At 38.0% G+C, this 13,968-nt stretch overlaps 1 protein-coding gene and 1 long non-coding RNA gene across 2 annotated transcripts; both read right to left on the reverse strand.

Annotated features, from left to right (window-relative positions):
- Window positions 1-2,268: 2,268 nt before the first annotated feature.
- LOC145126753 (NADH--cytochrome b5 reductase 1-like) lies at window positions 2,269-3,496 on the reverse strand. Its single transcript, XM_079062059.1, has 5 exons — window positions 3,387-3,496; window positions 3,227-3,307; window positions 2,688-2,757; window positions 2,515-2,604; window positions 2,269-2,409 (listed from the first exon to the last, which is right to left on the reverse strand). The coding sequence occupies exons 1-5, from the start codon at window positions 3,494-3,496 to the stop codon at window positions 2,269-2,271; spliced, it is 492 nt and encodes a 163-aa protein (XP_078918185.1).
- Window positions 3,497-11,317: 7,821 nt separating this feature from the next.
- On the reverse strand, window positions 11,318-13,329 carry LOC145108363 (uncharacterized). The gene is made up of 3 exons (XR_013708218.1): window positions 13,037-13,329; window positions 11,494-11,550; window positions 11,318-11,415 (listed from the first exon to the last, which is right to left on the reverse strand). It is a non-coding gene; the product is annotated as an uncharacterized LOC145108363 (long non-coding RNA).
- Between the last annotated feature and the right edge of the window lie 639 nt (window positions 13,330-13,968).

Genomic DNA, 13,968 nt, shown 5'->3' on the forward strand with positions numbered 1-13,968 from the left:
GAAGGATTTGGTCTTCCCATGACAAGTGTGTAGGCCTTCTTCCCAGCTCTTGTAATCATCTCTTTTATTTGAGGGATCATACTTAGATATCTAGCTGCATATACAACAAATCAATAAAAATAACATCTTTATTATTATGTTATTCAAGTAACAGATACACCAAATACAACAGATAAGCTCATATATAATATAACAATCATACCAACACCCAAGTGTTGCCACCAATATTCCTACAATTTCAGCATCTTTTGCTTTCTCAATTAGGTAATACCTGCATAAACATTATAAAGATGAGAGACTGTTGGAGTAGTAGTAAGAATAAGATATATGTTTTTTCAATTTTTGTACAGACAGTTAAGCGATAAAAAGTACCTACGCTTGAGAATTCTTCATTGTTGAGACGTATCTGTTAACATTTGATTTTCTGTTGCATCGTATCTGACTGAAAAGTTACCCAAAAATAAATAAAGAGATAAAAAAATGACTAATTATCGGAAGAAAAAATAATCATAATCGGATAATTAGTTGCTTAAAGGTATAAGAGTCCCCAATCCCTGTCCCGACATTATAGTTGGGAGTTGGGACACAAAAAGTATTTGAGTACCTATTTCACAAGCATTGAAGGTAAGTACAAGATTCACAAAAGCTGAATTATCAGGCCCGATAAAACACAATGAGTAGTCATCCATGTAAAAGGGGAACTTTTCTATTGACGTTTTAAAATGATATAGAATCACAATTCAGAAATACCTTGATCTATATGAAGCAACACCATAGTAATTGCTGCCTTTGTGAGAACTAGATGCCATTGAACTGAAGGAACAAAGAATGAAACTGAATGGAAATTTAGAACCCTAAATCATGATAAGATTAAGATTAAACTTGCAAAAAGGACATTAGAATATAAAACCCTAAATCATGATAGGATTATCTTCGCATCCTAATTGTTGATTTCTTTTGGTCCTGTTTTATATATTATTTGACTGTTTTCATGCGTGAGTTGATTTAGATCATTTTCCTGGACATTTATCATATGATTGTCATCTCCCAATCATAATTAAAGGTACTCGATAGGACAAGAACAAGATAAAAAAGCACAAACACTATAAATTTGCAATTATTGGAAGTCTTGAAGTCTCGATAAATTACGGGTCGTTCAACATTATGAAGGAAGGCTAAGCCTTTTGCTGCCCCAAAAGCAATCGTCATTCTTATTGGCCATGATAATGGCACACTTGTTTCTGAGGATTTCAAAAATAAGTTAACAGTATATAAAATCTGGTGTTCTTTCACAAGTTTTTTAGTCATTTAGAATGCCAGGAAGGGTAAAAAGTTATTTATAAATTTTTAATGTCTTTACTCTTTGTTAATCTTATTTGTATTAACAAAAATATATAATCACATTTCCCACACACTAAGCTATCAACAACCCTATTTCCTTAGAAATATTTACAATAATGAAACTATGCTAGATCAGTATTAGCTTTCACATATTTGTGATCAGAGTACAAACATGAACAAATGATAAAGCACATTGAACTGTTAAAAGGGCAAGAAAGACAGAACAAGTCAGATATGATAAACAATTTTGACCTAGCTGCTAAAACATAATGAAGGGATTGTCACCCTTCCTCTCCCTCTTGCAATTACCACTAAATCACTAATAGTTCTAATACAGTTACCAAGGAAGGCTTGTTATGATCATTGTTGGTCTTTAAGTTGGTATTACAACTATCATCGCTGAAGATGCCATATACTATTTGTTATGTAGAGTATTGAAGTTAGGAACAAGGGGGGTTTGAGACGTTTGACATAAAGAAAAAAAAAAGATATATATGGAAGGAAGTTGCATACTTCGAAAGAGGTGATTTTCAAGGCTTCCTCGAAACATGAACTCATAAACAAGCAATCTGTGGTCATCTTCACAGCAATACCCAATCAATTTCACCAAATTGGGATGTCTGAGCTGACCAAGGAAATTAACTTCAGTCTACAACACAAAACACCATTACAAATATAGACTAGAATGGTATAAGGAAGATAAAACAAAACAAAGAACTAGTTGCTGCAAGGACAGAGAACTAGAGGAGCTTACAAGCCATTCTCTGTGGCCTTGAAGACCCTCTTTGTTGAGAACCTTAACAGCAACAGGCAGAGATTTGAGACCAACGCCACCTGTCCATCCCTCCGGTGGCTTCACAAATACAAAACCAGGCCCTTTATTTTAATTTATATTTTATAATAAACCCAAAGATTATTAGGTTTAATTCAATGCAACAAACAGGTACCTACTATCATTGATTTGTTTATCATAGGCTTTTTGTTAGTAAGAATAATACCTACCAGATTCAATACATAGTAAACTTTGAAGCGATCAGGGTAATTAGAAGTAAGTCCCTCCAGTTCTTCCTATAAGTGTAATTAATCCCTCATCAAATTATTTAAATTATCCTTAGTTAAATACTTATAAGAAACTAAAAAAGTGTATATATAATTAATTAATTAATTACTTGCCTTAAGAAGGATGTCATCAGATGTGACATTAGCATAGATGAGATGCACCTTTGTCTTGTCTGAAGGGTTTTCAAGAACAGCTCTAACAACCTAACACAGAATATAAATTACCATCTTATTTTAATTTATTTAAAAAAAGGACTTGATAAGGTTTAAAATAAATAAATAAACACCTGAAACATCGGAGTGATGCCAGATCCACCAGTAATCATTCCAAAGGCTCTAACCTGACCTGGTTGATACCTAAAACGCCCCTGTAAATGTAATTTAAAATATTTAAAGCTCAAGTCCATTCACTTCCGAATGGAAGAATGTAATTAGTTGGATTACTAAAGGTGAGGATGCAGAAAACTGCTTTGATTCTGAATTAATGTCCTAAATGTGCACATAGATCATGAGGCTTTTTCGTAACAACTTCTGAATCAAAATCATCTTTCTTAAGCGTTGATACATCAATCCAGTTATCAAATAATCCAACAGAAACCATAGAGGAGTAGCATTACCTCAAATTTCTCCACCAGTTAGTGATCCACAACGTGAAAGTAAAGAAAAACAATAATAAGTTTTGGAATAGATCTGCGAAGAATCAGATCAGGTGGAAGAAGGACGTAACATACCAGAAGGTGTGGGAATGAAGTGGGGAAGAAAGAAGCCAGAAATAGAGTAGATCATGAATCCAAAGGATCAAAGATGGGGGGTTTTGGAGGCAAACTCGACTGATTTGCGTTTCTTGCAGACAACATTTGATTGTATCGATAACGACCCCGCTCTAGGGATCCCGTATCTTCCCTCCCTTTACATACATTAAAATAAATAAATCAGAATTTTAAACAAAAAACAACTCATTGAAAGAAAGTTATTTACAGAATTACCTGACAGTTGGATTAAGAGGGGAAGAAGCAGAGGGAAGATTAGTTCCATGAACGGAATTGGAAGAACCAGTAGCTGAAGGAGCGGGACTGGGATCATATCCAGGAAGCATAGGTGGTCCAGTACTGTGATTCAGAACTGGTAACCCACTCGGACCTTGAAAACAAACCGGAACAACATCTGGGTTCGGATAGTTCTAGAGGCCTATTTCTCTATCAAACATGAAGCCATACCTAAGAAGGGGATGATTATGAAAAAAAACATCGGGAAATTCGGTGTGGGTTGGAGGTAGTTGAGGTGGGTATCAGGTGGGGTTTTAGGGTTTGTTTTGATCGATGAAGATTTTAGGAACTTCAAGTATGAAATTATCGATGTTTTACACACAATGTTTTTAGGGTTTCTTTTGATTGAAGAGGATTTTACATACGAAGAAGAAGAATGACGAGAGAATCAAGGCGGGGTGTTTTATTTTTTGGATTTCATTCCCCCCTTGGCAATTAAAAAATTGGAGAATGTGCGTTCATAAAGAAAAATATAAAGCGACAGTTTTAGACGACACGCGTTTTTTTGATTGGGGCCCTACGTGTTTTTAAATTTTTTTGTTGGACACTATTTTTAGGGCACATACAAATGCGTGTCCTCTATACTTCAAATTTTGCAAAACAGACATTATTTTTTAGGGCACACAAAAATGCGCGTCCTCTATCAGCGAGTGTCATTGTTTGCGCGTCATTAAAGGGCTGTTTTCTAGTAGTGACACATTTGATGTCGTACAAATTATGTATTAAACATATGTAAATACTATATTCTATAAATGTAATGGTTGTGTTCGTTTTGGTTACTTACTATTATGCAATTGTTGTGATATTGTACATGATATCCTCTGCCCCCGAATGTTTCTGCCATTCTGGTTTGGGGGTGTGACACCGAGTACTTCATCATGGGGAGCCCCGATCCTATTTGTGAAAAAAAAGGACGGGCCACATCGGATGTGTATAGATTACCGGGAGCTGAACAAGTTAACGATGAAGAACCTTTATCCTCTCCAGAGGATTGATGATTTGTTTGACAAGCTTCAGGGAGCGTCTTGGTTCTCCAAGATCGATCTGCGATGAAGTTATCACCAGATGCGAGTCAGGGACGACGATGTGTAGAAGACAACTTTTCGGACTCGCTATTGTCACTCTGAGTTCGTGGTGATGCCATTTGGGCTCACCAATGCTCTTGCCGCGTCATGGATATCATGAACAGCGTATGCAGACCGTTTCTAGACCAGTCTGTAATAGTTTTCATAGATGATAACTTGGTTTATTCCAAGACTCAGGAGCATCACGTGGATCACCTGAGGGAGGTGCTAAAGACACTGAGGAGGGAGAGACTTTTCGCAAAGTTCTCCAAATGTGAGTTCTGGTTGAGCGAGGTGCAGTTTCTGGGGCACCTTGTCAACCAGCAGGGTATTATGGTCGATCCGGCCAAGGTAGAGGTCGTGAGGCTGTGGGAGGTTCGGAGGTCTACATCCAAGATTTGGAGTTTTCTTGGTCTGGCGGATTACTATCGGAGATTCATCCAAGATTTCTCCAAGATTGATGTCCCAGTGACCCGACTAACCAAGAAGTCGGTGACATTCTGCTGGGGCCTGACCACCAGGCAACCTTCAAGACACTCAGACAGCGGTTGTGCGAGGCATCGATTCTGACCTTACCGGAGGGCGTAGATGATTTTGTGGTTTACAAGGATTCGTCGATCACAGGTATGGGTACATTGCTGATGCAGCGACGACGTATGATAGCATACGCTTTGAGGTAGTTAAAGCCTCATGAGGGGAACTACCCTACTCATGATTTGGAGCACGGGGATGTGGTTTTCACCCTCAAGATTTGGGGACACTACCTCTACGGGGTTCGTTGTACCATTTACACGGACCACAAGAGCTTGAGGTATCTGATGGACCATCCAAATCTGAACATGAGGCAGCGTTGTTGGTTAGATGTGCTGAAGGATTATGACTATGAGATCCTTTATCACCCAGGGAAGGCCAATGTGGTGGCTGATGTTCTCAGCCGCAAGGCGGTCACGACTCCGATTCGGGATATATGCCTGAGCATGACAGTGATTACTCCATTACTGGAACGGATTCAGGAGGCGCAAGTCGAGGGTATGGAAGAAGAGCGCTGGAAGTCTGAGCGGATCATAGTCCAGGCGACCTCATTTGATTACGACAGCCGCAGGCTGTTTCCCTGCATCGGATGGTCTATGTTCCCTACTAGGGAGGTGTACGTCAGCTACTGATGGAGGAGGCGCACAACTCTAGGTTCTCCATCTATCCCGGGGCGACAAAGATGTATCGAGATCTTCACCTTGATTATTGGTGGCCCTGCATAAAGTAGGATATAGCTTGGTACGTGGAGAGGTGCTTGACTTGGAGGAAAGTCAAGGCCGAGCACCGGCAACCTCACAACAAGATGCAGCCATTAGAGATTCCCGTGTGGAAATGGGAAGATATCACTATGGATTTCATCATGAAGCTTCCCATGACCGCATGAGGAGTAGATTCGATTTGGGTCATCGTGGATTGGTTGACCAGGAGTGCGCATTTCATTTCCATGTACGAGAGTATATCGGAGGAAAAGCTAACCAAGATCTACGTGCGTGAGGTGGTGGCACGTCATGGAGTGTCGGTCTCGGTTGTGTCAGACCGAGATGTTCGTTTTACTTCCTTATTTTGGAAGCGGTTTCATGACGAGATGGGTTCTCGTCTCCACTTCAGTACAACTTTTCACCCTCAGACGGATGGGCAGAGTGAGAGGACGATTTAGAGTCTGGAGGACATGTTGCATGTGTGCGTATAAGATTTTGGTGGGAGTTGGGATACGTATCTTTCGCTAGCGGAATTTTCGTATAACAATAGTTTCCATACAAGCAGAGATCGACCTCCCTTTAAGATGCTCTACGGGAGGAAGTGTAGGACCCCGATCAATTGGGGTGAGGTGGGTCAGAGAGTCATGGGGAGTACCGAAGTGGTACTCAAAACCACTAGGATGATCTAGCAGGTCCGGAGCAGGCTCCAGACTGCTCAGAGTCGACAGAAAAGCTATGCCGACAAACGCCGGTCAGACCTAGAGTTCTAGGTGGGGGATATGGTTCTCCTGAAGGCGTCACCTTGGAAAGGTGTCATCCGGTTCAGGAAGCGGGGAAAGTTGGGCCCTAACTACATCGGTATGTTTAAGGTTTTGGCTATGGTGGGACGGGTTTCATACAGACTGGATCTTCAAGCTGAGCTTAGTCAAATCCACAACACTTTTAATGTCTCACAGCTACGGAAGTGTTTAGTGCATAATTCTGCCATTGTGTATTTGGAGGATATTCAGGTGGACGACCGTCCGAATTATATTCAGAAACTCGTTGCAATTTTAGACCGAAAGACGAAAACATAGAGGAACAAGGTTGTGCGGTTAGTGAAGGTGTAGTGGCAACACCGCAAGGGCTCAAAAGTGGACTTGGGAGCCAGAGGAGGAGATGAGGGAGCACTACCTAGAGTTGTTCGGGGCAGTAGACTTCGAGGACAAAGTCTGAGACAAGTGGGGGAGAATTGTAACACTGAGTTCCTGGTATGTATTTAAATTATAAATTTTTCATTTTAATAAGGCAGCTCGATGAGTTGGAAGCCCCAAACTCCTCGAGTAGAGATCAGAAGGGGCACGGGTTTGAAGTAACCTACTCGAGGAGTTGAGAGCCCTCAACTCGACGAGTAGGCTGGGAGGGGTGAAACCCTAATTTCGGGGTTTTTGCACCTTATTTAAGCATCTTAATCCCCACATTTTAGCCTCATTTCCAGCCTCAAAGTCCGAAACCCTAAATCACAAAGACCTAATGCATTGTGTGAGCTTGTGAGTCATTTTTGAGTGAATATTGTGTGTATTGAAGCTTATGGAAGAAGGACAAGATTGTGGATTCTAGAAGAAGCAATTAGATCTAGAAACATCTTTCCATCCTCATCATTTACTTGTAAGCAAGTTTCAACCTTGCTCAATAACTACTTAGATCTCCTTATTACCTCTTTTAATGGGTTTTTGATCCAAGAAGCATGATCTTTGAGAAATGCACGTCCCAAGTGAGTATACCTTCAGATCTAGGGCCTTGAAGGGTTTTCATGGCATAAAGGTGCAAACTTTATGGCCATTGAAGCCCTATACAAGCTTTAGGATGACAATTTGGCCTTTTAAGCTCCAAAAGGCCATGAATGGAAGGAAAGTTAGAAGCTTTACGTATTTGTAACGTATCTAGGGTCCAAATCTCAGTGTATATGCCTCAGTTTGGAGTATTGATGGCCTGTGGACCAAGATCTAGGTCCTAAAGAGTTAGGGTTTGAGCTAAATCCATTAAGTAAGGGTATTAACGGGTAAAGTTGGAAACATTACCCTTAAAAGCACAATTTCAATGTATATGTGAAGCATGGATCTTAGATCTAAAGAATAGGGGCATAATCCATTAAGATAAAGCAACAGACTGAAGAACTTGGTGAGTTCATAGAGGAACTCGACGAGTTGTGTTGATTTGTCCCGATTCTGTAAAGGGTAAAAATCAACGACTCTGAGGAGGGACTCGACGAGTTTACTCGTTTTATCACGACTGAGAGTAGCATGGAAACTCGGCGATTCAGGGGGTGACTCGACGACTTGAGTCAACTCGGGGTTCTCTTTGACTTTAACTGGACGTTGACTTTGACCTTGACCTTGACTTTGACCAAGGTTCAACTGTGAAGGGGTTTTGAGTGTGGAATGGTATCTAAGAGGTTGTTCTGTATAGGGTGTGAGTAGAGTTTGTTGTGGAGTAGGGACAATTCAACTATTCACACGAGATTAGGGTGAGTTTCCTCTAGTAGGAACGGGTCTACGACACCAAGGTCGCCCCGTGTATGTAATCTGATTAGTAGTTGAGTATGGGGAAGGCTCGTATGTCATAGAAAGCTGATACGGTACAGATTGATATTCTGATAAGTAGCCGAGTGTGGGCGAGGCCCGTATCTCCTTGATAGTCGAGTGTGGGCGAGGCCCGTATCTCGTAGATAGTTGATATGATATGAATTTGATATGCTTAGTTATACTTGTTTTCCGTATGATACTTGGATGTGTTTTATGATTACCTGAGTGTGGGAAAGGCCCGTATCTCATAGCAGCTGAGTGTGGGCGAGGTTCGTATCTCAGAGATAGAAGAGTGTGGGCGGGGCCCATATCTCCTTGTTGCATGTTATGTGGTACGTGGTAGTTTGGGGAGCTCACTAAGCTTTGTGCTTATGACTTTCTGTTTTGCTTTGAGGTACTTCTGGTAGAAAGGGGAAGAGCTTGGGATGAATGCAGTGCACACACCATTTATGTTTAGCCTGGGATGTTTTTACTCTGACATCTTGATATACATTAATATGATGTTTAGGATTTTATGATTTATGAATTATGTTTTAATTCTTTTTTTTCATTCTTGAAATTATCCACATAATTCATATTATTGTTATGTACATTTGTGGATGTTATCAAACATATCATATCACAACGTACTCTACACATATCTAATCCCAATCCATCAAGCCACAACATGAAGTTGACCTTAAGAAACATAGTGTGAATTCTTTATGTAAGATTCGTAATTTGGTATTTTTCCTTTTATCCCCTTAATGCTTAATTAATTTCACGTTGGTTCCTAGCTAGTACACAAGGCGTACTATATGAGTACCATTAGCGTACTAGCTCTCCGAATGATCGCGGTTTCACCCACTACGCTGGGCGTACGTGGGAGTACGCTAGGCGTACACAAGGATGGGGAAAACTATAATTTTTAGGGTTTTCACCCTATTTAAACAACTTAAACCACCTTTAAACATTTTATTGATCAGCCTCCATCACCCTATACCCTTAAAAACGTTACCTTAAATGCCTCTTGTGAGTTTTGAGCTTGATACTGAGATTTTTATTGTGTTTTGGTTAAAGGAGAAAAAAAACTCTTGGTGGTTGTGTGGGAGTAGAAGGGGCTTGTATATCCAGATTCATCATCATCCTTGCATGCCATTTGAGGTATAAAATTCTCTACTTGATGGTTCCTTATGCTAAATCTAGTTTTGGGACCTGGTTTATGCATTTTGGGTCTTTTGAGCTAAAGTTGAGCTTTTGATCTACTCAAGAAGCCATGAATGTTAGATCTTAGCTCCATCGAGGTCCCTTGGTCTTCCGACTTTGGGTCGTGGACAGACTATGAACTTTCTTGGGATTAGGTCCATAATGCTTTTTGGGCCCAAATCTGGACGTTGAGCCTTAGAGGGCCTTGTAATGCCATTTAAGGGATTTGGGCCTTTTGAGTAGTTAAGTTGGGCCTTGGTTTTGGGACAAGTAAGGATAAAGGTAAAATGGTCTTTTACCTTGGAAATTGGTCAAGTAGCTTAGATTCTTGAATATGGGTCTAGATCCAAATTTTAATTGGATATTATTTGATGATGTTAGCGCGGGGATCTACAGATCTAGCAGACCGAGATTTGTTTGAGAGATTCAGTAGCTAGCGGTGAGTTTCCTCGGTGTGTTTTGCGGGCCGAAGGCACCAATGTCGGTCCATGGTTTTATATGTGAGGATGTTAGTTGGCTGCATGACTCTTGCATGTGTTATGTGTTTACATGTTTATCGGGTGGGCCTTAATGTCGGCCCATGGTTTGATATGTTAGGATCCTGTATGTTATTTATCTTTGTGATTATTGCATGTGTTTATATGAATATATGTTTAGTTGTTCATATGTATACCGGATGGGGCCCCATGACTATCCTGGTCATGGTGGAGTTTCACTTTATCTGGACACATCTAATTTGTTTATTAATCCATACCTTTTTGGGATTAACGAATACAAGAAAAAGTTAGTTTGATTATTACAATCTTTTAGTTTGATGCATTACTCTTGATCTTGTTCCCCTTCATATTTTCATGGAGATAAAAAGTAGTATAACTGTAATTCCGATTCATATATTTTCTTATAATGATGAGTTTAAAGGTGATTATGAAATAAAGAATGTTTATGATATCATCCAGCCATTGAAGGTATATTCTCACCTTTAAATTTATTTATTATTTTTTTTACATCAAAAGTTTTTTTAATCTACTTTTGGTATGGTTATAGAAAAATAAGTTTATTTTACTAGGAACAATCTAATGAATTAGACATTCTGTCCTTTGTTTTATGATGCTTGTACTAGACGTGGAAAGAAGGTTAATAGAGGTGTTTGATCATACATCCGATTCCCAAAAAGGCATATCATATATGTAACGGATTCCCGACAGCTACGACAAATTTTAGCAACGGATTTTTCCATCGGTAATTAGTAACCGATCACCGACGGATATACTTTTTTGCAAAAAACTTACCGACAGAATAACCGACTAACGGACTAACGATGAAATTTAATGTGACACGTTGGCGGCGAATTTTTACATTATAAAAAAATTATATATTCATGAAAAAATTATATATTCATGAAAAAATTAACAATAATTACATATTCAACAAAGGAAAAATCTTGAAACATACATCAAATCTATATTTTAAAGCCAACAAATATAAATCCACCAAATGGGTATTCATTACTCATTCATTCATTGTTTACTTTACTTCTCCATGTAGAGACAAAAACGAAAACCATATTGAAAAGTAATTCCACCTCGAGGACCCACCACCTCCATTTCTAATAGAGATGTTCCTTAGAATGTCACCATTGATGGAATAAAATCACTTCTAGTAATGGAATCAACAATAGATGTGAAGCGATTTTATTACAATCAATGAAAACCAGCAGAAATAAATAAATGCTTATCAATTGATTAATCTGTACCAACATTGTAGAATAACAATAAAAACACTATTTTATAGTTTATAGTTTATACTCAGATGAAAGATATCAACTTCTTGTGAAAGCAACACTTTGTTGTCTTCAGAAACATCTTTCCCAAGGAAAACAATCCACTTCACATCCGATTATGATTCCTCCGAAATGAAAGCACACCTTCAGATCAACAATCTCATATTAAATCAAGTGAAAAACGTTGGAAATTTGAGTAAATTGAGATTCAAATTAACAAACCTTCAGATCCATCTTCTTATGTGCCCTCAAACACCCTATATGATATTCCCTTTCACACTGCAAGGAGGATAAATGTAACAATCAGAAATGAAAACACAGCATAACTGTATTTTTTTTGAATGACCATTTTAACCTTGGACCAAAACTAAAACAAGCAGAAAGGAACCAAATTTATTGATATTTAAGGAATAAGCATGTCAAGATCTAGTGATCAGATCCGTAACTTCCGTGAAGATCGCCATCATCTCCAAACATCATTCAGTAAGAATGGAACAATATGTCAGATTTAGACCCTACTGAAGCGTTACTAAATATAGCATAAATTGGAAAGTTGAGCATTAAAAATTTATTGGCATCAAAACAATTACATAAGAAAACGTTTTATAAACTTACATCTGAAAGGGTAAGGTGCAGTGGCATTGGTAATTGGATTTTTGTCCCATAACCATCACAACCATCACATGTAAAACAATCTACTTTGGTTTTTTGTGGTTATTATTTGCTAAAAGCATTGGTAATTGGATTTTCGTCCCAAGTGCAATCTACTTTGGTTTTTTTTGTCTTAGTTGAAAAATAGCAATCTGCTTTGGCATCATAAAATGCATGTTGATTTGGTAATTTTGGTTTTGAGGTGATTATTTGCTAAAAACATTGGTAATTGGGTTTTTGTCCCAACTGCAAGAAAATAGCAATGTACTTTGGCTTTTTGTCTTAGTTTAAAAATAGCAATCTACTTTGGCATAATAAAATGCATGTTGATTTTGTAATTTTCGTTTTGTGGTGCTTATTTGTTAAAAACTTTAGTAATTGAGTTTTTGTCCTAAGTGCAAGAAATAGAAATGTATTTGGTTTTTGTCTTAGTTTAAAAATAACAATCTACTTTGGCATCGTAAAACGCATGTTGATTTGATAATTTTCGTTTTGTGGTGATTATTTGCTAAAAACTTTGGTAATTGGGTTTTTGTACCAAGTGTAAGAAATAGCAATGTACTTTGGGTTTTTATCTTAGTTTTAAAATAGCAATCTACTTTTGGCATCATAAAATGCATGTTGATTTGGTAATTTTAGTTTTGTAGTGATTATTTGCTAAAAACTTTGGTAATTGGGTTTTTGTCCCAAGTGCAAGAAATAACAATGTACTTTGGTTTTTTGTCTTAATTTAAAAATAGCAATGTACTTTGATAGTTTTTGTTTATGTTTGATAAATTAACTCATAAGTTTATATATGTTGTTATTTATTATGTAGTTGGAAAATCTTCGGGCAATACTCAACGACCCGGCATATAGGGATGAACTTTATTTGTTTTTTCAATCACAGAATAATCAAGGAAATGATGGAAACCAAGATGATGGTTTGTAGGGAGAGCATTCTTTTTATATTACACTTGTTGTCACGCTTTGCTACTTGTTAGAATTGTAAACTTTTGGTTGTTTTATGTAATTACTGGCAACACTATTACCGGCGACACTATTACCGGTGACAATATTACCGGCAACCAAAATCGTTAATTAAAAAAAATTATAAAATGAAAATTGTTATTACCGGCGACTATACTCTTTAACGGCGACATTAGCATTAGTGGCGACTACACTCTTTACCGGCGACACAATTATTAGCGGCGACTATTCTCTTTAGCAGCGACAAATTGATCGATAGTGATGGGACGCTAGCGGCGACTTATTACCGGCGACGTGTCGCCGCTATTACCATTAACGGCGACGTCGTGACCCTTTAGCGGTGACTTTTGTCGCCGCTACTTGCCTTTTTCCTTGCAGTGATAAAGTATATAGGTAGAAACAAGAAATAAGGGCGATCCCACCTATAGGCCAAGGGCATCCATGGACACCCATATTTAGGTAATTAGATTATTTTAGTTTCTTATTTATAGTAAATAAAGTATACCGCTAGAAACAAGGGTGATCCCACTTATAGGCCAAGAGTGTCCATTGACACCCCTTATTTTTTGGACTTTTTTTTATAAGTTATATAATAAATTTTATATGGACACATGTTAAAAATTAGTTTAATGGCTAATATTTATACATATTTATTTGGATATTAGAAGATACTTATCCAGGAAAGCAATCTGATTTATAAGTATCTTAATTTATATTTGATTTTTCAAACTTGTTAAATACAAGATATAAAAAAAATTCTTATAAACACGTTAAATACAAGAAATTAACAAAGAAATTTTGGGGAATAAAAGATAGAAAGACAGAAAATGCGTAAACCCTAAAAAAAAAATACATAATCTTTACTCATTGTCACCGTCCTTAACCGCTCTTAAGCCCATCGACGTTTTTTGCTGTGCAGCGACACAATCATCTACCACTCTCGGGTGACTGAAAAGGTTGAACTTCATCTTCCTATCACTATATATTGTCTCAAACTCTCCATTTTTATGTGAGTCTATGTTCAACCCTCTTTCTTTTTTACTTTATAAACTTTGAAACTAGAAATCTGAAAAGGCC

Source organism: Lactuca virosa, chromosome 1 (assembly GCF_052849685.1).
Source record: "Lactuca virosa cultivar CGN04683 chromosome 1, Lactuca_virosa_CGN04683_v6, whole genome shotgun sequence".
NCBI classification, from domain to species: domain Eukaryota; kingdom Viridiplantae; phylum Streptophyta; class Magnoliopsida; order Asterales; family Asteraceae; genus Lactuca; species Lactuca virosa.